Here is a 20472-nt window from a genome sequence, read left to right as displayed (position 1 = left end):
AAGCATCAGTGGCATCATTGTTAGAGGTGGCAAAATTGGTGGCAAAGTTACAAGCATCAGTGGTATAGTTGTTAGAGCTGGCAAAATTGGTGGCAAAGTTACAAGCATCAGTGGTATAGTCGTTAGAGGTAGCGAAATTGGTGGCAAAGTTACAAGTATCAGTGCTATAGTTGTTAAAGGTGGCAAAATTGGTGGCGAAGTTACAATAATCAGTCGTATAGTTGTTAGAGGTGGCAAAGTTACAATAATCAGTGGCATAGTTGACAGAGGTGGCAAAATTGGTGGCGAAGTTACAAGCATCAGTGGTATAGTTGTTAGAGGTGGCAAAATTGGTGGCAAAGTTACAATAATCAGTTGTATAGTTGTTAGAGGTGGTAAAATTGGTGGCAAAGTTACAAGCATCAGTGGCATAGTTGTTCGAGGTGGCAAAATTACAATAATCAGTGGTATAGTTGTTAGAGGTGGCAAAATTGGTGGCAAAGTTACAATAATCAGTTGTGTAGTTGTTAGAGGTGGCAAAACTGGTGGCAAAGTTACAAGCATCCGTGGCATAGTTGTTAGAGGTGGCAAAATTGGTGGCAAAGTTACAATAAATAAGTGGTATAGTTGTTAGAGGTAGCAAAATTGGTGGCAAAGTTACAATAATCAGTGGTATAGTTGTTAGAGGTGGCAAAATTGGTGGCAAAGTTACAATAATCAGTTGTATAGTTGTTAGAGGTAGCAAAATTGGTGGCAAAGTTACAAGTATCAGTGGTATAGTTGTTAGAGGTGGCAAAATTGGTGGCAAAGTTACAATAATCAGTGGTATAGTTGTTAGAGGTGGCAAAATTGGTGGCAAAGTTACAATAATCAGTTGTATAGTTGTTAGAGGTGGCAAAATTGGTGGCAAAGTTACAATAATCAGTGGTATAGTTGTTGGAGGTGGAAAAATTGGTGGCAAAGTTACAAGAATCAATGGTATAGTTGTTAGAGGTGGCAAAATTAGTGGGAAAGTTACAAGAATCAATGGTATAGTTGTTGGAGGTGGCAAAATTAGTGGGAAAGTTACAAGAATGAGTGGTATAGTTGTTAGAGGTGGCAAAATTGGTGGCAAAGTTACAAGAATCAGTGGTATAGTTGTTGGAGGTGGCAAAATTAGTGGCAAAGTTACAAGCATCAGTGGAATCATTGTTAGAGGTGGCAAAATTGGTGGCAAAGTTACAAGAATCAGTGGTATAGTTGTTGGAGGTGGCAAAATTGGTGGCAAAGTTACAAGCATCAGTGGTATAGTCGTTCGAGGTAGCAAAATTGGTGGCAAAGTTACAAGCTTCAGTGGTATAGTTGTTAGAGGTGGCAAAATTGGTGGCAAAGTTACAAGCATCAGTGGTATAGTCGTTCGAGGTAGCAAAATTGGTGGCAAAGTTACAAGCTTCAGTGGCATAGTTGTTCGAGGTGGCAAAATTAGTGGGAAAGTTACAAGAATCAATGGTATAGTTGTTAGAGGTAGCAAAATTAGTGGGAAAGTTACAAGAATCAATGGCATAGTTGTTAGAGGTGGCAAAATTGGTGGCAAAGTTACAAGCATCAGTGGTATAGTTGTTGGAGGTGGCAAAATTGGTGGCAAAGTTACAAGAATCAGTGGTATAGTTGTTGGAGGTGGCAAAATTGGTAGCAAAGTTACAAGAATCAGTGGTATAGTTGTTGGAGGTGGCAAAATTAGTGGCAAAGTTACAAGCATCAGTGGCATCATTGTTAGAGGTGGCAAAATTGGTGGCAAAGTTACAAGCATCAGTGGTATCGTTGTTAGAGGTGGCAAAATTGGTGGGAAAGTTACAAGCATCAGTGGCATCGTTGTTAGAGGTGGCAAAATTGGTGGGAAAGTTACAAGAATCAATGGCATCGTTGTTAAAGGTGGCAAAATTGGTGGGAAAGTTACAAGCATCAGTGGCATCGTTGTTAGAGGTGGCAAAATTGGTGGGAAAGTTACAAGCATCAGTGGCATCGTTGTTAGAGGTGGCAAAATTGGTGGGAAAGTTACAAGAATCAATGGCATCGTTGTTAGAGGTGGCAAAATTGGTGGGAAAGTTACAAGCATCAGTGGCATCGTTGTTAGAGGTGGCAAAATTGGTGGGAAAGTTACAAGAATCAATGGTATAGTTGATAGAGGTGGCAAAATTAGTGGCAAAGTTACGAGCTTCAGTGGCATAGTTGTTCGAGGTGGCAAAATTAGTGGGAAAGTTACAAGAATCAATGGTATAGGTGTTAGAGATAGCAAAATTAGTGGGAAAGTTACAAGAATCAATGGCATAGTTGTTAGAGGTGGCAAAATTGGTGGCAAAGTTTCAAGAATCAATGGCATAGTTGTTAGAGGTAGCAAAATTAGTGGGAAAGTTACAAGAATCAGTCGTATAGTTGTTAGAGGTGGCAAAATTGGTGGCAAAGTTACAAGCATCAGTGGTATAGTTGTTAGAGGTGGCAAAATTGGTGGCAAAGTTACAAGAATCAGTGGTATAGTTGTTGGAGGTGGCAAAATTGGTGGCAAAGTTACAAGAATCAATGGTATAGTTGTTGGAGGTGGCAAAATTAGTGGCAAAGTTACAAGAATCAGTGGTATAGTTGTTAGAGGTGGCAAAATTGGTGGCAAAGTTACAAGAATCAGTGGTATAGTTGTTGGAGGTGGCAAAATTGGTGGCAAAGTTACAAGCATCAGTGGTATAGTTGTTAGAGGTGGCAAAATTGGTGGCAAAGTTACAAGCATCAGTGGTATAGTTGTTAGAGGTGGCAAAATTGGTGGAAAAGTTACAAGAATCAGTGGTATAGTTGTTAGAGGTGGCAAAATTAGTGGCAAAGTTACAAGCATCAGTGGCATAGTTGTTCGAGGTGGCAAAATTACAATAATCAGTGGTATAGTTGTTAGAGGTGGCAAAATTGGTGGCAAAATTACAAAAATCAGTTGTGTAGTTGTTAGAGGTGGCAAAATTGGTGGAAAAGTTTCAAGAATCAGTGGCATCATTGTTAGAGGTGGCAAAATTGGTGGCAAAGTTACAAGCATCAGTGGTATAGTTGTTAGAGGTGGCAAAATTAGTGGCAAAGTTACAAGCATCAGTGGCATCATTGTTAGAGGTGGCAAAATTGGTGGCAAAGTTACAAGCATCAGTGGTATAGTTGTTAGAGGTGGCAAAATTGGTGGCAAAGTTACAAGCATCAGTGGTATAGTCGTTAGAGGTAGCGAAATTGGTGGCAAAGTTACAAGTATCAGTGCTATAGTTGTTAAAGGTGGCAAAATTGGTGGCGAAGTTACAATAATCAGTCGTATAGTTGTTAGAGGTGGCAAAGTTACAATAATCAGTGGCATAGTTGTCAGAGGTGGCAAAATTGGTGGCGAAGTTACAAGCATCAGTGGTATAGTTGTTACAGGTGGCAAAATTGGTGGCAAAGTTACAATAATCAGTTGTATAGTTGTTAGAGGTGGCAAAATTGGTGGCGAAGTTACAAGCATCAGTGGTATAGTTGTTAGAGGTGGCAAAATTGGTGGCAAAGTTACAATAATCAGTTGTATAGTTGTTAGAGGTGGTAAAATTGGTGGCAAAGTTACAAGCATCAGTGGCATAGTTGTTCGAGGTGGCAAAATTACAATATTCAGTGGTTTAGTTGTTAGAGGTGGCAAAATTGGTGGCAAAGTTACAAGCATCAGTGGTATAGTTGTTAGAGGTGGCAAAATTGGTGGCGAAGTTACAAGCATCAGTGGTATAGTTGTTAGAGGTGGCAAAATTGGTGGCAAAGTTAGAATAATCAGTTGTATAGTTGTTAGAGGTGGTAAAATTGGTGACAAAATTACAATAATCAGTGGTATAGTTGTTAGAGGTGGCAAAATTGGTGGCAAAGTTACAATAATCAGTTGTGTAGTTGTTAGAGGTGGCAAAACTGGTGGCAAAGTTACAAGCATCAGTGGCATAGTTGTTAGAGGTGGCAAAATTTGTGGCAAAGTTACAATAAATCAGTGGTATAGTTGTTAGAGGTAGCAAAATTGGTGGCAAAGTTACAATAATCAGTGGTATAGTTGTTAGAGGTGGCAAAATTGGTGGCAAAGTTACAATAATCAGTTGTGTAGTTGTTAGAGGTGGCAAAACTGGTGGCAAAGTTACAAGCATCAGTGGCATAGTTGTTAGAGGTGGCAAAATTGGTGGCAAAGTTACAATAAATCAGTGGTGTAGTTGTTAGAGGTAGCAAAATTGGTGGCAAAGTTACAAGTATCAGTGGTATAGTTGTTAGAGGTGGCAAAATTGGTGACAAAGTTACAATAATCAGTCGTATAGTTGGTAGAGGTGGCAAGGTTACAATAATCAGTGGCATAGTTGTCAGAGGTGGCAAAATTGGTGGCTAAGTTACAAGCATCAGTGGCATAGTTGTTAGAGGTGGCAAAATTGGTTGCAAAGTTACAAGCATCAGTGGCATAGTTGTTGGTAAAGCTACAAGAATCAGTGGTATAGTTGTTGGAGGTGGCAAAATTGGTGGCGAAGTTACAAGCATCAGTGGTATAGTTGTTAGAGGTGGCAAAATTGGTGGCAAAGTTACAATTTTTTTTTTTTTTTTTTTTTTTTTTTTTTTTGTATACAAGATCGAGGCTCGTGAAAGAGCAAACATTAATCACACAAAAAGACAAACCGACACACAAAACACAAAAAACAAGGGGAGCGGCAGACAAGATGGGGAGAGAGGGGGGAGGACACAAAAGAGCGGGGGAAGAAGGAGAAGGACACAAACACAACATTTGAGAGCAGGGACATCGGGAGGACTTGGGGGTAGGTGGGCGAGGATTAAAACATATGAACACTGCAAGGACTCTGGGGTGAATTACCAGGGGTAGAAAAGATCAAGGTTTTCGATGGGGGAAGATAAGAGATGGTGGTGAACAGCTGTTTTAAAGACCTGGAGGGAGGAGTGGGATTGAAGGGAGTGAGGGAGTTTGTTCCAGAGGCGGGAGAAAAGGGGAATGAAAGAGTGAAGGTGAGCAGAGAGCCTAGACTTTGGCAGTTTAACCATAAGAGGGTTGCAGGCAGATCTTGTGCGACCTGAAGGAATATTGGGGGGACAGAGCACAGAGAGAGAGCTGGGGGAGCAAGGCCGGAGAGGAGTCGGTAGAAGACAGAAAGACCACCAACCTGCCTGCGGTGAGTGAGTGAAAGGCCCTCGGCGTTGACTACATCGCAGGAGATTCCAATGATTCTGAAAGCTTTGGCCTCAACAGCGTGAAGCCGAGCAAGGTGTGAGGCAGGAGCACCAGCCCAGAGGGGGGAACAGTATTCCATTGAGCTGCGGATGAAAGCCTTGTATGTGGTGAGGAGCTCAGGTGTGCCAAGGAAATACAATAATCAGTGTGTGCCAATACAATAATCAGTTGTATAGTTGTTAGAGGTGGCAAAATTGGTGCCGAAGTTACAATAATCAGTCGTATAGTTGTTAGAGGTGGCAAAATTGGTGGCAAAGTTACAAGTATCAGTGGTATAGTTGTTAGAGGTGGCAAAATTAGTGGCAAAGTTACAAGCATCAGTGGCAGAGTTGTTAGAGGTGGCAAAATTACAATAATCAGTGGTATAGTTGTTAGAGGTGGCAAAATTGGTGGCAAAGTTACAAAAATCAGTTGTGTAGTTGTTAGAGGTGGCAAAATTGGTGGAAAAGTTTCAAGAATCAGTGGCATCATTGTTAGAGGTGGCAAAATTGGTGGCAAAGTTACAAGCATCAGTGGTATAGTTGTTAGAGGTGGCAAAATTGGTGGCAAAGTTACAAGCATCAGTGGTATAGTCGTTAGAGGTAGCGAAATTGGTGGCAAAGTTACAAGTATCAGTGCTATAGTTGTTAAAGGTAGCAAAATTGGTGGCGAAGTTACAATAATCAGTCGTATAGTTGTTAGAGGTGGCAAAGTTACAATAATCAGTGGCATAGTTGACAGAGGTGGCAAAATTGGTGGCGAAGTTACAAGCATCAGTGGTATAGTTGTTAGAGGTGGCAAAATTGGTGGCAAAGTTACAATAATCAGTTGTATAGTTGTTAGAGGTGGCAAAATTGGTGGCGAAGTTACAAGCATCAGTGGTATAGTTGTTAGAGGTGGCAAAATTGGTGGCAAAGTTACAATAATCAGTTGTATAGTTGTTAGAGGTGGTAAAATTGGTGGCAAAGTTACAAGCATCAGTGGCATAGTTGTTCGAGGTGGCAAAATTACAATAATCAGTGGTATAGTTGTTAGAGGTGGCAAAATTGGTGGCAAAGTTACAATAATCAGTTGTGTAGTTGTTAGAGGTGGCAAAACTGGTGGCAAAGTTACAAGCATCAGTGGCATAGTTGTTAGAGGTGGCAAAATTGGTGGCAAAGTTACAATAAATCAGTGGTATAGTTGTTAGAGGTAGCAAAATTGGTGGCAAAGTTACAATAATCAGTGGTATAGTTGTTAGAGGTGGCAAAATTGGTGGCAAAGTTACAATAATCAGTTGTATAGTTGTTAGAGGTAGCAAAATTGGTGGCAAAGTTACAAGTATCAGTGGTATAGTTGTTAGAGGTGGCAAAATTGGTGGCAAAGTTACAATAATCAGTGGTATAGTTGTTAGAGGTGGCAAAATTGGTGGCAAAGTTACAATAATCAGTTGTATAGTTGTTAGAGGTGGCAAAATTGGTGGCAAAGTTACAATAATCAGTGGTATAGTTGTTGGAGGTGGAAAAATTGGTGGCAAAGTTACAAGAATCAATGGTATAGTTGTTAGAGGTGGCAAAATTAGTGGGAAAGTTACAAGAATCAATGGTATAGTTGTTGGAGGTGGCAAAATTAGTGGGAAAGTTACAAGAATGAGTGGTATAGTTGTTAGAGGTGGCAAAATTGGTGGCAAAGTTTCAAGAATCAGTGGTATAGTTGTTGGAGGTGGCAAAATTAGTGGCAAAGTTACAAGCATCAGTGGAATCATTGTTAGAGGTGGCAAAATTGGTGGCAAAGTTACAAGAATCAGTGGTATAGTTGTTGGAGGTGGCAAAATTGGTGGCAAAGTTACAAGCATCAGTGGTATAGTCGTTCGAGGTAGCAAAATTGGTGGCAAAGTTACAAGCTTCAGTGGTATAGTTGTTAGAGGTGGCAAAATTGGTGGCAAAGTTACAAGCATCAGTGGTATAGTCGTTCGAGGAAGCAAAATTGGTGGCAAAGTTACAAGAATCAATGGTATAGTTGTTAGAGGTAGCAAAATTAGTGGGAAAGTTACAAGAATCAATGGCATAGTTGTTAGAGGTGGCAAAATTGGTGGCAAAGTTACAAGCATCAGTGGTATAGTTGTTGGAGGTGGCAAAATTGGTGGCAAAGTTACAAGAATCAGTGGTATAGTTGTTGGAGGTGGCAAAATTGGTGGCAAAGTTACAAGAATCAATGGTATAGTTGTTAGAGGTGGCAAAATTAGTGGCAAAGTTACAAGCCTCAGTGGCATCGTTGTTAGAGGTGGCAAAATTGGTGGCAAATTACAAGTATCAGTGGTATAGTTGTTAGAGGTGGCAAAATTGGTGGCGAAGTCACAATAATCAGTCGTATAGTTGTTAGAGGTGGCAAAGTTACAATAATCAGTGGCATAGTTGTTAGAGGTGGCAAAATTGGTGGCAAAGTTACAAGCTTCAGTGGTATAGTTGTTCGAGGTGGCAAAATTGGTGGGAAAGTTACAAGAATCAATGGTATAGTTGTTCGAGGTGGCAAAATTAGTGGGAAAGTTACAAGAATCAATGGTATAGTTGTTAGAAGTGGCAAAATTAGTGGGAAAGTTACAAGAATCAATGGTATAGTTGTTGGAGGTGGCAAAATTAGTGGGAAAGTTACAAGAATGAGTGGTATAGTTGTTAGAGGTGGCAAAATTGGTGGCAAAGTTACAAGAATCAGTGGTATAGTTGTTGGAGGTGGCAAAATTAGTGGCAAAGTTACAAGCATCAGTGGTATAGTCGTTAGAGGTAGCAAAATTGGTGGCAAAGTTACAAGCTTCAGTGGTATAGTTGTTAGAGGTGGCAAAATTAGTGGCAAAGTTACAAGCATCAGTGGCATCGTTGGTAGAGGTGGCAAAAGTGGTGGCAAAGTTACAAGCATCAGTGGTATAGTTGTTAGAGGTGGCAAAATTGGTGGCAAAGTTACAAGCATCAGTGGTATAGTCGTTAGAGGTAGCAAAATTGGTGGCAAAGTTACAAGCATCAGTGGTATAGTTGTTAGAGGTGGCAAAATTGGTGGCAAAGTTACAAGCATCAGTGGTATAGTCGTTAGAGGTAGCAAAAGTGGTGGCAAAGTTACAAGCATCAGTGGTATAGTTGTTAGAGGTGGCAAAATTGGTGGCAAAGTTACAAGCATCAGTGGTATAGTCGTTAGAGGTAGCAAAATTGGTGGCAAAGTTACAAGCTTCAGTGGTATAGTTGTTAGAGGTGGCAAAATTAGTGGCAAAGTTACAAGCATCAGTGGCATCGTTGGTAGAGGTGGCAAAATTGGTGGGAAAGTTACAAGAATCAATGGTATAGTTGTTAGAGGTAGCAAAATTAGTGGGAAAGTTACAAGAATCAGTGGCATCATTGTTAGAGGTGGCAAAATTGGTGGCAAAGTTACAAGCATCAGTGGTATAGTCGTTAGAGGGAGCAAAATTGGTGGCAAAGTTACAAGTATCAGTGGTATAGTTGTTAAAGGTGGCAAAATTGGTGGCGAAGTTACAATAATCAGTGGCATAATTGTCAGAGGTGGCAAAATTGGTGGCAAAGTTACAAGCATCAGTGGTATAGTTGTTAGAGGTGGCAAAATTTGTGGCAAAGTTACAAGAATCAGTGGCATCGTTGTTCGAGGTGGCAAAATTGGTGGCAAAGTTACAAGCATCAGTGGTATAGTTGTTAGAGTTAGCAAAATTGGTGGCAAAGTTACAAGTATCAGTGGTATAGACGTTAGAGGTGGCAAAATTGGTGGCGAAGTTACAATAATCAGTGGTACAGTTGTTAGAGGTGGCAAAATTGGTGGCAAAGTTACAATAATCAGTTGTTTCGTTGTTAGAGGTGGCAAAATTGGTGGCGAAGTTACAAGCATCAGTGGTATAGTTGTTAGAGGTGGCAAAATTGGTGGCAAAGTTACAATAATCAGTTGTATAGTTGTTAGCGGTGGCAAAATTGGTGGCAAAGTTACAAGCATCAGTGGCATAGTTGTTAGAGGTGGCAAAATTGGTGGCAAAGTTACAATAATCAGTTGTGGAGTTGTTAGAGGTGGCAAAATTGGTGGCAAAGTTACAAGTATCAGTGGTATAGTTGTTAGAGGTGGCAAAATTGGTGGCAAAGTTACAAGTATCAGTGGTATAGTTGTTAGAGGTGGCAAAATTAGTGGCAAAGTTACAAGCATCAGTGGCATCGTTGTTAGAGGTGGCAAAATTGGTGGCAAATTACAAGTATCAGTGGTATAGTTGTTAGAGGTGGCAAAATTGGTGGCGAAGTCACAATAATCAGTCGTATAGTTGTTAGAGGTGGCAAAGTTACAATAATCAGTGGCATAGTTGTTAGAGGTGGCAAAATTGGTGGCAAAGTGACAAGCATCAGTGGTATAGTTGTTAGAGGTGGCGAAATTAGTGGCAAAGTTACAAGAATCAATGGTATAGTTGTTAGAGGTGGCAAAATTAGTGGGAAAGTTACAAGAATCAATGGTATAGTTGTTAGAGGTGGCAAAATTAGTGGGAAAGTTACAAGAATCAATGGTATAGTTGTTGGAGGTGGCAAAATTAGTGGGAAAGTTACAAGAATGAGTGGTATAGTTGTTAGAGGTGGCAAAATTGGTGGCAAAGTTACAAGAATCAGTGGTATAGTTGTTGGAGGTGGCAAAATTAGTGGCAAAGTTACAAGCATCAGTGGCATCATTGTTAGAGGTGGCAAAAGTGGTGGCAAAGTTACAAGCATCAGTGGTATAGTTGTTAGAGGTGGCAAAATTGGTGGCAAAGTTACAAGCATCAGTGGTATAGTCGTTAGAGGTAGCAAAATTGGTGGCAAAGTTACAAGCTTCAGTGGTATAGTTGTTAGAGGTGGCAAAATTAGTGGCAAAGTTACAAGCATCAGTGGCATCGTTGTTAGAGGTGGCAAAATTGGTGGGAAAGTTACAAGAATCAGTGGTATAGTTGTTGGAGGTGGCAAAATTGGTGGCAAAGTTACAAGAATCAGTGGTATAGTTGTTGGAGGTGGCAAAATTAGTGGCAAAGTTACAAGCATCAGTGGCATCATTGTTAGAGGTGGCAAAATTGGTGGCAAAGTTACAAGCATCAGTGGTATAGTCGTTAGAGGTAGCAAAATTAGTGGCAAAGTTACAAGCATCAGTGGCATCGTTGTTAGAGGTGGCAAAATTGGTGGGAAAGTTACAAGCATCAGTGGCATCGTTGTTAGAGGTGGTAAAATTGGTGGGAAAGTTGCAAGAATCAATGGCATCGTTGTTAGAGGTGGCAAAATTGGTGGGAAAGTTACAAGAATCAATGGTATAGTTGTTAGAGGTGGCAAAATTGGTGGGAAAGTTACAAGCATCAGTGGCATCGTTGTTAGAGGTGGCAAAATTGGTGGGAAAGTTACAAGAATCAATGGTATAGTTGTTAGAGGTGGCAAAATTAGTGGCAAAGTTACAAGCTTCAGTGGCATAGTTGTTCGAGGTGGCAAAATTAGTGGGAAAGTTACAAGATTCAATGGTATAGGTGTTAGAGATCGTAAAATTAGTGGGAAAGTTACAAGAATCAATGGCATAGTTGTTAGAGGGGGCAAAATTGGTGGCAAAGTTACAAGAATCAATGGCATAGTTGTTAGAGGGAGCAAAATTAGTGGGAAAGTTACAAGAATCAGTCGTATAGTTGTTAGAGGTGGCAAAATTGGTGGCAAAGTTACAAGCATCAGTGGTATAGTTGTTAGAGGTGGCAAAATTGGTGGCAAAGTTACAATAATCAGTGGTATAGTTGTTGGAGGTGGCAAAATTGGTGGCAAAGTTACAAGAATCAATGGTATAGTTGTTGGAGGTGGCAAAATTAGTGGCAAAGTTACAAGCATCAGTGGCATCATTGTTAGAGGTGGCAAAATTGGTGGCAAAGTTACAAGCATCAGTGGTATAGTTGTTAGAGGTGGCAAAATTGGTGGAAAAGTTACAAGAATCAGTGGTATAGTTGTTAGAGGTGGCAAAATTGGTGGCAAAGTTACAAGCATCAGTGGCATAGTTGTTCGAGGTGGCAAAATTACAATAATCAGTGGTATAGTTGTTAGAGGTGGCAAAATTGGTGGCAAAGTTACAAAAATCAGTTGTGTAGTTGTTAGAGGTGGCAAAATTGGTGGAAAAGTTTCAAGAATCAGTGGCATCATTGTTAGAGGTGGCAAAATTGGTGGCAAAGTTACAAGCATCAGTGGTATAGTTGTTAGAGGTGGCAAAATTAGTGGCAAAGTTACAAGCATCAGTGGCATCATTGTTAGAGGTGGCAAAATTGGTGGCAAAGTTACAAGCATCAGTGGTATAGTTGTTAGAGGTGGCAAAATTGGTGGCAAAGTTACAAGCATCAGTGGTATAGTCGTTAGAGGTAGCGAAATTGGTGGCAAAGTTACAAGTATCAGTGCTATAGTTGTTAAAGGTGGCAAAATTGGTGGCGAAGTTACAATAATCAGTCGTATAGTTGTTAGAGGTGGCAAAGTTACAATAATCAGTGGCATAGTTGACAGAGGTGGCAAAATTGGTGGCGAAGTTACAAGCATCAGTGGTATAGTTGTTAGAGGTGGCAAAATTGGTGGCAAAGTTACAATAATCAGTTGTATCGTTGTTAGAGGTGGTAAAATTGGTGGCAAAGTTTCAAGCATCAGTGGCATAGTTGTTCGAGGTGGCAAAATTACAATAATCAGTGGTATAGTTGTTAGAGGTGGCAAAATTGGTGGCAAAGTTACAATAATCAGTTGTGTAGTTGTTAGAGGTGGCAAAACTGGTGGCAAAGTTACAAGCATCAGTGGCATAGTTGTTAGAGGTGGCAAAATTGGTGGCAAAGTTACAATAAATAAGTGGTATAGTTGTTAGAGGTAGCAAAATTGGTGGCAAAGTTACAATAATCAGTGGTATAGTTGTTAGAGGTGGCAAAATTGGTGGCAAAGTTACAATAATCAGTTGTATAGTTGTTAGAGGTAGCAAAATTGGTGGCAAAGTTACAAGTATCAGTGGTATAGTTGTTAGAGGTGGCAAAATTGGTGGCAAAGTTACAATAATCAGTGGTATAGTTGTTAGAGGTGGCAAAATTGGTGGCAAAGTTACAATAATCAGTTGTATAGTTGTTAGAGGTGGCAAAATTGGTGGCAAAGTTACAATAATCAGTGGTATAGTTGTTGGAGGTGGAAAAATTGGTGGCAAAGTTACAAGAATCAATGGTATAGTTGTTAGAGGTGGCAAAATTAGTGGGAAAGTTACAAGAATCAATGGTATAGTTGTTGGAGGTGGCAAAATTAGTGGGAAAGTTACAAGAATGAGTGGTATAGTTGTTAGAGGTGGCAAAATTGGTGGCAAAGTTACAAGAATCAGTGGTATAGTTGTTGGAGGTGGCAAAATTAGTGGCAAAGTTACAAGCATCAGTGGAATCATTGTTAGAGGTGGCAAAATTGGTGGCAAAGTTACAAGAATCAGTGGTATAGTTGTTGGAGGTGGCAAAATTGGTGGCAAAGTTACAAGCATCAGTGGTATAGTCGTTCGAGGTAGCAAAATTGGTGGCAAAGTTACAAGCTTCAGTGGTATAGTTGTTAGAGGTGGCAAAATTGGTGGCAAAGTTACAAGCATCAGTGGTATAGTCGTTCGAGGTAGCAAAATTGGTGGCAAAGTTACAAGCTTCAGTGGCATAGTTGTTCGAGGTGGCAAAATTAGTGGGAAAGTTACAAGAATCAATGGTATAGTTGTTAGAGGTAGCAAAATTAGTGGGAAAGTTACAAGAATCAATGGTATAGTTGTTGGAGGTGGCAAAATTGGTGGCAAAGTTACAAGAATCAGTGGTATAGTTGTTGGAGGTGGCAAAATTGGTAGCAAAGTTACAAGAATCAGTGGTATAGTTGTTGGAGGTGGCAAAATTAGTGGCAAAGTTACAAGCATCAGTGGCATCATTGTTAGAGGTGGCAAAATTGGTGGCAAAGTTACAAGCATCAGTGGTATCGTTGTTAGAGGTGGCAAAATTGGTGGGAAAGTTACAAGCATCAGTGGCATCGTTGTTAGAGGTGGCAAAATTGGTGGGAAAGTTACAAGAATCAATGGCATCGTTGTTAAAGGTGGCAAAATTGGTGGGAAAGTTACAAGCATCAGTGGCATCGTTGTTAGAGGTGGCAAAATTGGTGGGAAAGTTACAAGCATCAGTGGCATCGTTGTTAGAGGTGGCAAAATTGGTGGGAAAGTTACAAGAATCAATGGCATCGTTGTTAGAGGTGGCAAAATTGGTGGGAAAGTTACAAGCATCAGTGGCATCGTTGTTAGAGGTGGCAAAATTGGTGGGAAAGTTACAAGAATCAATGGCATCGTTGTTAGAGGTGGCAAAATTGGTGGGAAAGTTACAAGAATCAATGGCATCGTTGTTAGAGGTGGCAAAATTGGTGGGAAAGTTACAAGCATCAGTGGCATCGTTGTTAGAGGTGGCAAAATTGGTGGGAAAGTTACAAGAATCAATGGTATAGTTGATAGAGGTGGCAAAATTAGTGGCAAAGTTACGAGCTTCAGTGGCATAGTTGTTCGAGGTGGCAAAATTAGTGGGAAAGTTACAAGAATCAATGGTATAGGTGTTAGAGATAGCAAAATTAGTGGGAAAGTTACAAGAATCAATGGCATAGTTGTTAGAGGTGGCAAAATTGGTGGCAAAGTTACAAGAATCAGTGGTATAGTTGTTGGAGGTGGCAAAATTGGTGGCAAAGTTACAAGAATCAATGGTATAGTTGTTGGAGGTGGCAAAATTAGTGGCAAAGTTACAAGAATCAGTGGTATAGTTGTTGGAGGTGGCAAAATTAGTGGGAAAGTTACAAGATTCAATGGTATAGGTGTTAGAGATCGTAAAATTAGTGGGAAAGTTACAAGAATCAATGGCATAGTTGTTAGAGGGGGCAAAATTGGTGGCAAAGTTACAAGAATCAATGGCATAGTTGTTAGAGGGAGCAAAATTAGTGGGAAAGTTACAAGAATCAGTCGTATAGTTGTTAGAGGTGGCAAAATTGGTGGCAAAGTTACAAGCATCAGTGGTATAGTTGTTAGAGGTGGCAAAATTGGTGGCAAAGTTACAAGAATCAGTGGTATAGTTGTTGGAGGTGGCAAAATTGGTGGCAAAGTTACAAGAATCAATGGTATAGTTGTTGGAGGTGGCAAAATTAGTGGCAAAGTTACAAGCATCAGTGGCATCATTGTTAGAGGTGGCAAAATTGGTGGCAAAGTTACAAGCATCAGTGGTATAGTTGTTAGAGGTGGCAAAATTGGTGGAAAAGTTACAAGAATCAGTGGTATAGTTGTTAGAGGTGGCAAAATTGGTGGCAAAGTTACAAGCATCAGTGGCATAGTTGTTCGAGGTGGCAAAATTACAATAATCAGTGGTATAGTTGTTAGAGGTGGCAAAATTGGTGACAAAGTTACAAAAATCAGTTGTGTAGTTGTTAGAGGTGGCAAAATTGGTGGAAAAGTTTCAAGAATCAGTGGCATCATTGTTAGAGGTGGCAAAATTGGTGGCAAAGTTACAAGCATCAGTGGTATAGTTGTTAGAGGTGGCAAAATTAGTGGCAAAGTTACAAGCATCAGTGGCATCATTGTTAGAGGTGGCAAAATTGGTGGCAAAGTTACAAGCATCAGTGGTATAGTTGTTAGAGGTGGCAAAATTGGTGGCAAAGTTACAAGCATCAGTGGTATAGTCGTTAGAGGTAGCGAAATTGGTGGCAAAGTTACAAGTATCAGTGCTATAGTTGTTAAAGGTGGCAAAATTGGTGGCGAAGTTACAATAATCAGTCGTATAGTTGTTAGAGGTGGCAAAGTTACAATAATCAGTGGCATAGTTGACAGAGGTGGCAAAATTGGTGGCGAAGTTACAAGCATCAGTGGTATAGTTGTTAGAGGTGGCAAAATTGGTGGCAAAGTTACAATAATCAGTTGTATAGTTGTTAGAGGTGGTAAAATTGGTGGCAAAGTTTCAAGCATCAGTGGCATAGTTGTTCGAGGTGGCAAAATTACAATAATCAGTGGTATAGTTGTTAGAGGTGGCAAAATTGGTGGCAAAGTTACAATAATCAGTTGTGTAGTTGTTAGAGGTGGCAAAACTGGTGGCAAAGTTACAAGCATCAGTGGCATAGTTGTTAGAGGTGGCAAAATTGGTGGCAAAGTTACAATAAATAAGTGGTATAGTTGTTAGAGGTAGCAAAATTGGTGGCAAAGTTACAATAATCAGTGGTATAGTTGTTAGAGGTGGCAAAATTGGTGGCAAAGTTACAATAATCAGTTGTATAGTTGTTAGAGGTAGCAAAATTGGTGGCAAAGTTACAAGTATCAGTGGTGTAGTTGTTAGAGGTGGCAAAATTGGTGGCAAAGTTACAATAATCAGTGGTATAGTTGTTAGAGGTGGCAAAATTGGTGGCAAAGTTACAATAATCAGTTGTATAGTTGTTAGAGGTGGCAAAATTGGTGGCAAAGTTACAATAATCAGTGGTATAGTTGTTGGAGGTGGAAAAATTGGTGGCAAAGTTACAAGAATCAATGGTATAGTTGTTAGAGGTGGCAAAATTAGTGGGAAAGTTACAAGAATCAATGGTATAGTTGTTGGAGGTGGCAAAATTAGTGGGAAAGTTACAAGAATGAGTGGTATAGTTGTTAGAGGTGGCAAAATTGGTGGCAAAGTTACAAGAATCAGTGGTATAGTTGTTGGAGGTGGCAAAATTAGTGGCAAAGTTACAAGCATCAGTGGAATCATTGTTAGAGGTGGCAAAATTGGTGGCAAAGTTACAAGAATCAGTGGTATAGTTGTTGGAGGTGGCAAAATTGGTGGCAAAGTTACAAGCATCAGTGGTATAGTCGTTCGAGGTAGCAAAATTGGTGGCAAAGTTACAAGCTTCAGTGGTATAGTTGTTAGAGGTGGCAAAATTGGTGGCAAAGTTACAAGCATCAGTGGTATAGTCGTTCGAGGTCGCAAAATTGGTGGCAAAGTTACAAGCTTCAGTGGCATAGTTGTTCGAGGTGGCAAAATTAGTGGGAAAGTTACAAGAATCAATGGTATAGTTGTTAGAGGTAGCAAAATTAGTGGGAAAGTTACAAGAATCAATGGCATAGTTGTTAGAGGTGGCAAAATTGGTGGCAAAGTTACAAGCATCAGTGGTATAGTTGTTGGAGGTGGCAAAATTGGTGGCAAAGTTACAAGAATCAGTGGTATAGTTGTTGGAGGTGGCAAAATTGGTAGCAAAGTTACAAGAATCAGTGGTATAGTTGTTGGAGGTGGCAAAATTAGTGGCAAAGTTACAAGCATCAGTGGCATCATTGTTAGAGGTGGCAAAATTGGTGGCAAAGTTACAAGCATCAGTGGTATCGTTGTTAGAGGTGGCAAAATTGGTGGGAAAGTTACAAGCATCAGTGGCATCGTTGTTAGAGGTGGCAAAATTGGTGGGAAAGTTACAAGCATCAGTGGCATCGTTGTTAGAGGTGGCAAAATTGGTGGCAAAGTTACAAGCATCAGTGGTATAGTCGTTAGAGGTAGCGAAATTGGTGGCAAAGTTACAAGTATCAGTGCTATAGTTGTTAAAGGTGGCAAAATTGGTGGCGAAGTTACAATAATCAGTCGTATAGTTGTTAGAGGTGGCAAAGTTACAATAATCAGTGGCATAGTTGTCAGAGGTGGCAAAATTGGTGGCGAAGTTACAAGCATCAGTGGTATAGTTGTTACAGGTGGCAAAATTGGTGGCAAAGTTACAATAATCAGTTGTATAGTTGTTAGAGGTGGCAAAATTGGTGGCGAAGTTACAAGCATCAGTGGTATAGTTGTTAGAGGTGGCAAAATTGGTGGCAAAGTTACAATAATCAGTTGTATAGTTGTTAGAGGTGGTAAAATTGGTGGCAAAGTTACAAGCATCAGTGGCATAGTTGTTCGAGGTGGCAAAATTACAATAATCAGTGGTATAGTTGTTAGAGGTGGCAAAATTGGTGGCAAAGTTACAAGCATCAGTGGTATAGTTGTTAGAGGTGGCAAAATTGGTGGCGAAGTTACAAGCATCAGTGGTAAAATTGTTAGAGGTGGCAAAATTGGTGGCAAAGTTAGAATAATCAGTTGTATAGTTGTTAGAGGTGGTAAAATTGGTGACAAAATTACAATAATCAGTGGTATAGTTGTTAGAGGTGGCAAAATTCGTGGCAAAGTTACAATAATCAGTTGTGTAGTTGTTAGAGGTGGCAAAACTGGTGGCAAAGTTACAAGCATCAGTGGCATAGTTGTTAGAGGTGGCAAAATTTGTGGCAAAGTTACAATAAATCAGTGGTATAGTTGTTAGAGGTAGCAAAATTGGTGGCAAAGTTACAATAATCAGTGGTATAGTTGTTAGAGGTGGCAAAATTGGTGGCAAAGTTACAATAATCAGTTGTGTAGTTGTTAGAGGTGGCAAAACTGGTGGCAAAGTTACAAGCATCAGTGGCATAGTTGTTAGAGGTGGCAAAATTGGTGGAAAAGTTACAATAAATCAGTGGTGTAGTTGTTAGAGGTAGCAAAATTGGTGGCAAAGTTACAAGTATCAGTGGTATAGTTGTTAGAGGTGGCAAAATTGGTGACAAAGTTACAATAATCAGTCGTATAGTTGGTAGAGGTGGCAAGGTTACAATAATCAGTGGCATAGTTGTCAGAGGTGGCAAAATTGGTGGCTAAGTTACAAGCATCAGTGGCATAGTTGTTAGAGGTGGCAAAATTGGTTGCAAAGTTACAAGCATCAGTGGCATAGTTGTTGGTAAAGCTACAAGAATCAGTGGTATAGTTGTTGGAGGTGGCAAAATTGGTGGCGAAGTTACAAGCATCAGTGGTATAGTTGTTAGAGGTGGCAAAATTGGTGGCAAAGTTACAATTTTTTTTTTTTTTTTTTTTTTTTTTTTTTTTGTATACAAGATCGAGGCTCGTGAAAGAGCAAACATTAATCACACAAAAAGACAAACCGACACACAAAACACAAAAAACAAGGGGAGCGGCAGACAAGATGGGGAGAGAGGGGGGAGGACACAAAAGAGCGGGGGAAGAAGGGGAAGGACACAAACACAACATTTGAGAGCAGGGACATCGGGAGGACTTGGGGGTAGGTGGGCGAGGATTAAAACATATGAACACTGCAAGGACTCTGGGGTGAATTACCAGGGGTAGAAAAGATCAAGGTTTTCGATGGGGGAAGATAAGAGATGGTGGTGAACAGCTGTTTTAAAGACCTGGAGGGAGGAGTGGGATTGAAGGGAGTGAGGGAGTTTGTTCCAGAGGCGGGAGAAAAGGGGAATGAAAGAGTGAAGGTGAGCAGAGAGCCTAGACTTTGGCAGTTTAACCATAAGAGGGTTGCAGGCAGATCTTGTGCGACCTGAAGGAATATTGGGGGGACAGAGCACAGAGAGAGAGCTGGGGGAGCAAGGCCGGAGAGGAGTCGGTAGAAGACAGAAAGACCACCAACCTGCCTGCGGTGAGTGAGTGAAAGGCCCTCGGCGTTGACTACATCGCAGGAGATTCCAATGATTCTGAAAGCTTTGGCCTCAACAGCGTGAAGCCGAGCAAGGTGTGAGGCAGGAGCACCAGCCCAGAGGGGGGAACAGTATTCCATTGAGCTGCGGATGAAAGCCTTGTATGTGGTGAGGAGCTCAGGTGTGCCAAGGAAATACAATAATCAGTGTGTGCCAATACAATAATCAGTTGTATAGTTGTTAGAGGTGGCAAAATTGGTGCCGAAGTTACAATAATCAGTCGTATAGTTGTTAGAGGTGGCAAAATTGGTGGCAAAGTTACAAGTATCAGTGGTGTAGTTGTTGGAGGTGGCAAAATTGGTGGCAAAGTTACAAGCATCAGTGGTATAGTTGTTAGAGGTGGCAAAATTGGTGGAAAAGTTTCAAGAATCAGTGGCATCATTGTTAGAGGTGGCAAAATTGGTGGCAAAGTTACAAGCATCAGTGGTATAGTTGTTAGAGGTGGCAAAATTAGTGGCAAAGTTACAAGCATCAGTGGCATCATTGTTAGAGGTGGCAAAATTGGTGGCAAAGTTACAAGCATCAGTGGTATAGTTGTTAGAGGTGGCAAAATTGGTGGCAAAGTTACAAGCATCAGTGGTATAGTCGTTAGAGGTAGCGAAATTGGTGGCAAAGTTACAAGTATCAGTGCTATAGTTGTTAAAGGTGGCAAAATTGGTGGCGAAGTTACAATAATCAGTCGTATAGTTGTTAGAGGTGGCAAAGTTACAATAATCAGTGGCATAGTTGTCAGAGGTGGCAAAATTGGTGGCGAAGTTACAAGCATCAGTGGTATAGTTGTTACAGGTGGCAAAATTGGTGGCAAAGTTACAATAATCAGTTGTATAGTTGTTAGAGGTGGCAAAATTGGTGGCGAAGTTACAAGCATCAGTGGTATAGTTGTTAGAGGTGGCAAAATTGGTGGCAAAGTTACAATAATCAGTTGTATAGTTGTTAGAGGTGGTAAAATTGGTGGCAAAGTTACAAGCATCAGTGGCATAGTTGTTCGAGGTGGCAAAATTACAATAATCAGTGGTATAGTTGTTAGAGGTGGCAAAATTGGTGGCAAAGTTACAAGCATCAGTGGTATAGTTGTTAGAGGTGGCAAAATTGGTGGCGAAGTTACAAGCATCAGTGGTAAAATTGTTAGAGGTGGCAAAATTGGTGGCAAAGTTAGAATAATCAGTTGTATAGTTGTTAGAGGTGGTAAAATTGGTGACAAAATTACAATAATCAGTGGTATAGTTGTTAGAGGTGGCAAAATTCGTGGCAAAGTTACAATAATCAGTTGTGTAGTTGTTAGAGGTGGCAAAACTGGTGGCAAAGTTACAAGCATCAGTGGCATAGTTGTTAGAGGTGGCAAAATTTGTGGCAAAGTTACAATAAATCAGTGGTATAGTTGTTAGAGGTAGCAAAATTGGTGGCAAAGTTACAATAATCAGTGGTATAGTTGTTAGAGGTGGCAAAATTGGTGGCAAAGTTACAATAATCAGTTGTGTAGTTGTTAGAGGTGGCAAAACTGGTGGCAAAGTTACAAGCATCAGTGGCATAGTTGTTAGAGGTGGCAAAATTGGTGGAAAAGTTACAATAAATCAGTGGTGTAGTTGTTAGAGGTAGCAAAATTGGTGGCAAAGTTACAAGTATCAGTGGTATAGTTGTTAGAGGTGGCAAAATTGGTGACAAAGTTACAATAATCAGTCGTATAGTTGGTAGAGGTGGCAAGGTTACAATAATCAGTGGCATAGTTGTCAGAGGTGGCAAAATTGGTGGCTAAGTTACAAGCATCAGTGGCATAGTTGTTA

The 20472-nt window shown here is 40.4% G+C and overlaps 6 protein-coding genes and 1 pseudogene across 6 annotated transcripts; all 7 read right to left on the bottom strand.

Moving 5' to 3' along the window:
- Positions 1–158: 158 nt before the first annotated feature.
- LOC144888785 (uncharacterized) lies at positions 159–4332 on the bottom strand. The gene is made up of 3 exons (XM_078767990.1): positions 4279–4332; positions 1253–3799; positions 159–164 (listed from the first exon to the last, which is right to left on the bottom strand). Exons 1-3 carry the CDS (start codon positions 4330–4332, stop codon positions 159–161), a joined length of 2607 nt encoding a protein of 868 aa, XP_078624116.1.
- Positions 4333–4424: 92 nt separating this feature from the next.
- On the bottom strand, positions 4425–6175 carry LOC144888784 (uncharacterized). The gene is made up of 2 exons (XM_078767989.1): positions 5420–6175; positions 4425–4448 (listed from the first exon to the last, which is right to left on the bottom strand). The coding sequence occupies exons 1-2, from the start codon at positions 6173–6175 to the stop codon at positions 4425–4427; spliced, it is 780 nt and encodes a 259-aa protein (XP_078624115.1).
- A 142-nt stretch (positions 6176–6317) lies between these two features.
- Positions 6318–7579, bottom strand: LOC144888783 (uncharacterized; annotated as a pseudogene).
- A 180-nt stretch (positions 7580–7759) lies between these two features.
- Positions 7760–8845, bottom strand: LOC144888782 (uncharacterized; the record flags this gene model as incomplete). The annotated part of the gene is made up of 1 exon (XM_078767988.1): positions 7760–8845. A coding segment is annotated over exon 1 (1086 nt), but the record flags the coding sequence as incomplete, so codon positions are not given.
- Positions 8846–9495: 650 nt separating this feature from the next.
- LOC144888781 (uncharacterized) lies at positions 9496–11826 on the bottom strand (the record flags this gene model as incomplete). Its single annotated transcript, XM_078767987.1, has 2 exons — positions 10969–11826; positions 9496–10836 (listed from the first exon to the last, which is right to left on the bottom strand). Coding segments are annotated over exons 1-2 (2199 nt in total), but the record flags the coding sequence as incomplete, so codon positions are not given.
- A 523-nt stretch (positions 11827–12349) lies between these two features.
- LOC144888780 (uncharacterized) lies at positions 12350–15046 on the bottom strand (the record flags this gene model as incomplete). The annotated part of the gene is made up of 1 exon (XM_078767986.1): positions 12350–15046. A coding segment is annotated over exon 1 (2697 nt), but the record flags the coding sequence as incomplete, so codon positions are not given.
- On the bottom strand, positions 15046–20413 carry LOC144888779 (uncharacterized). The gene is made up of 5 exons (XM_078767985.1): positions 20352–20413; positions 19260–19321; positions 17762–17842; positions 15284–16723; positions 15046–15056 (listed from the first exon to the last, which is right to left on the bottom strand). Exons 1-5 carry the CDS (start codon positions 20411–20413, stop codon positions 15046–15048), a joined length of 1656 nt encoding a protein of 551 aa, XP_078624111.1.
- Positions 20414–20472: the final 59 nt, after the last annotated feature.

Source organism: Myxine glutinosa, chromosome 14, assembly GCF_964187855.1.
Source record: "Myxine glutinosa chromosome 14, kmMyxGlut1.1, whole genome shotgun sequence".
Lineage (NCBI taxonomy): Eukaryota > Metazoa > Chordata > Myxini > Myxiniformes > Myxinidae > Myxine > Myxine glutinosa.
Note: the sequence above shows the minus strand (reverse complement) of the source record. Positions and strands in the feature narration are given on the sequence as shown.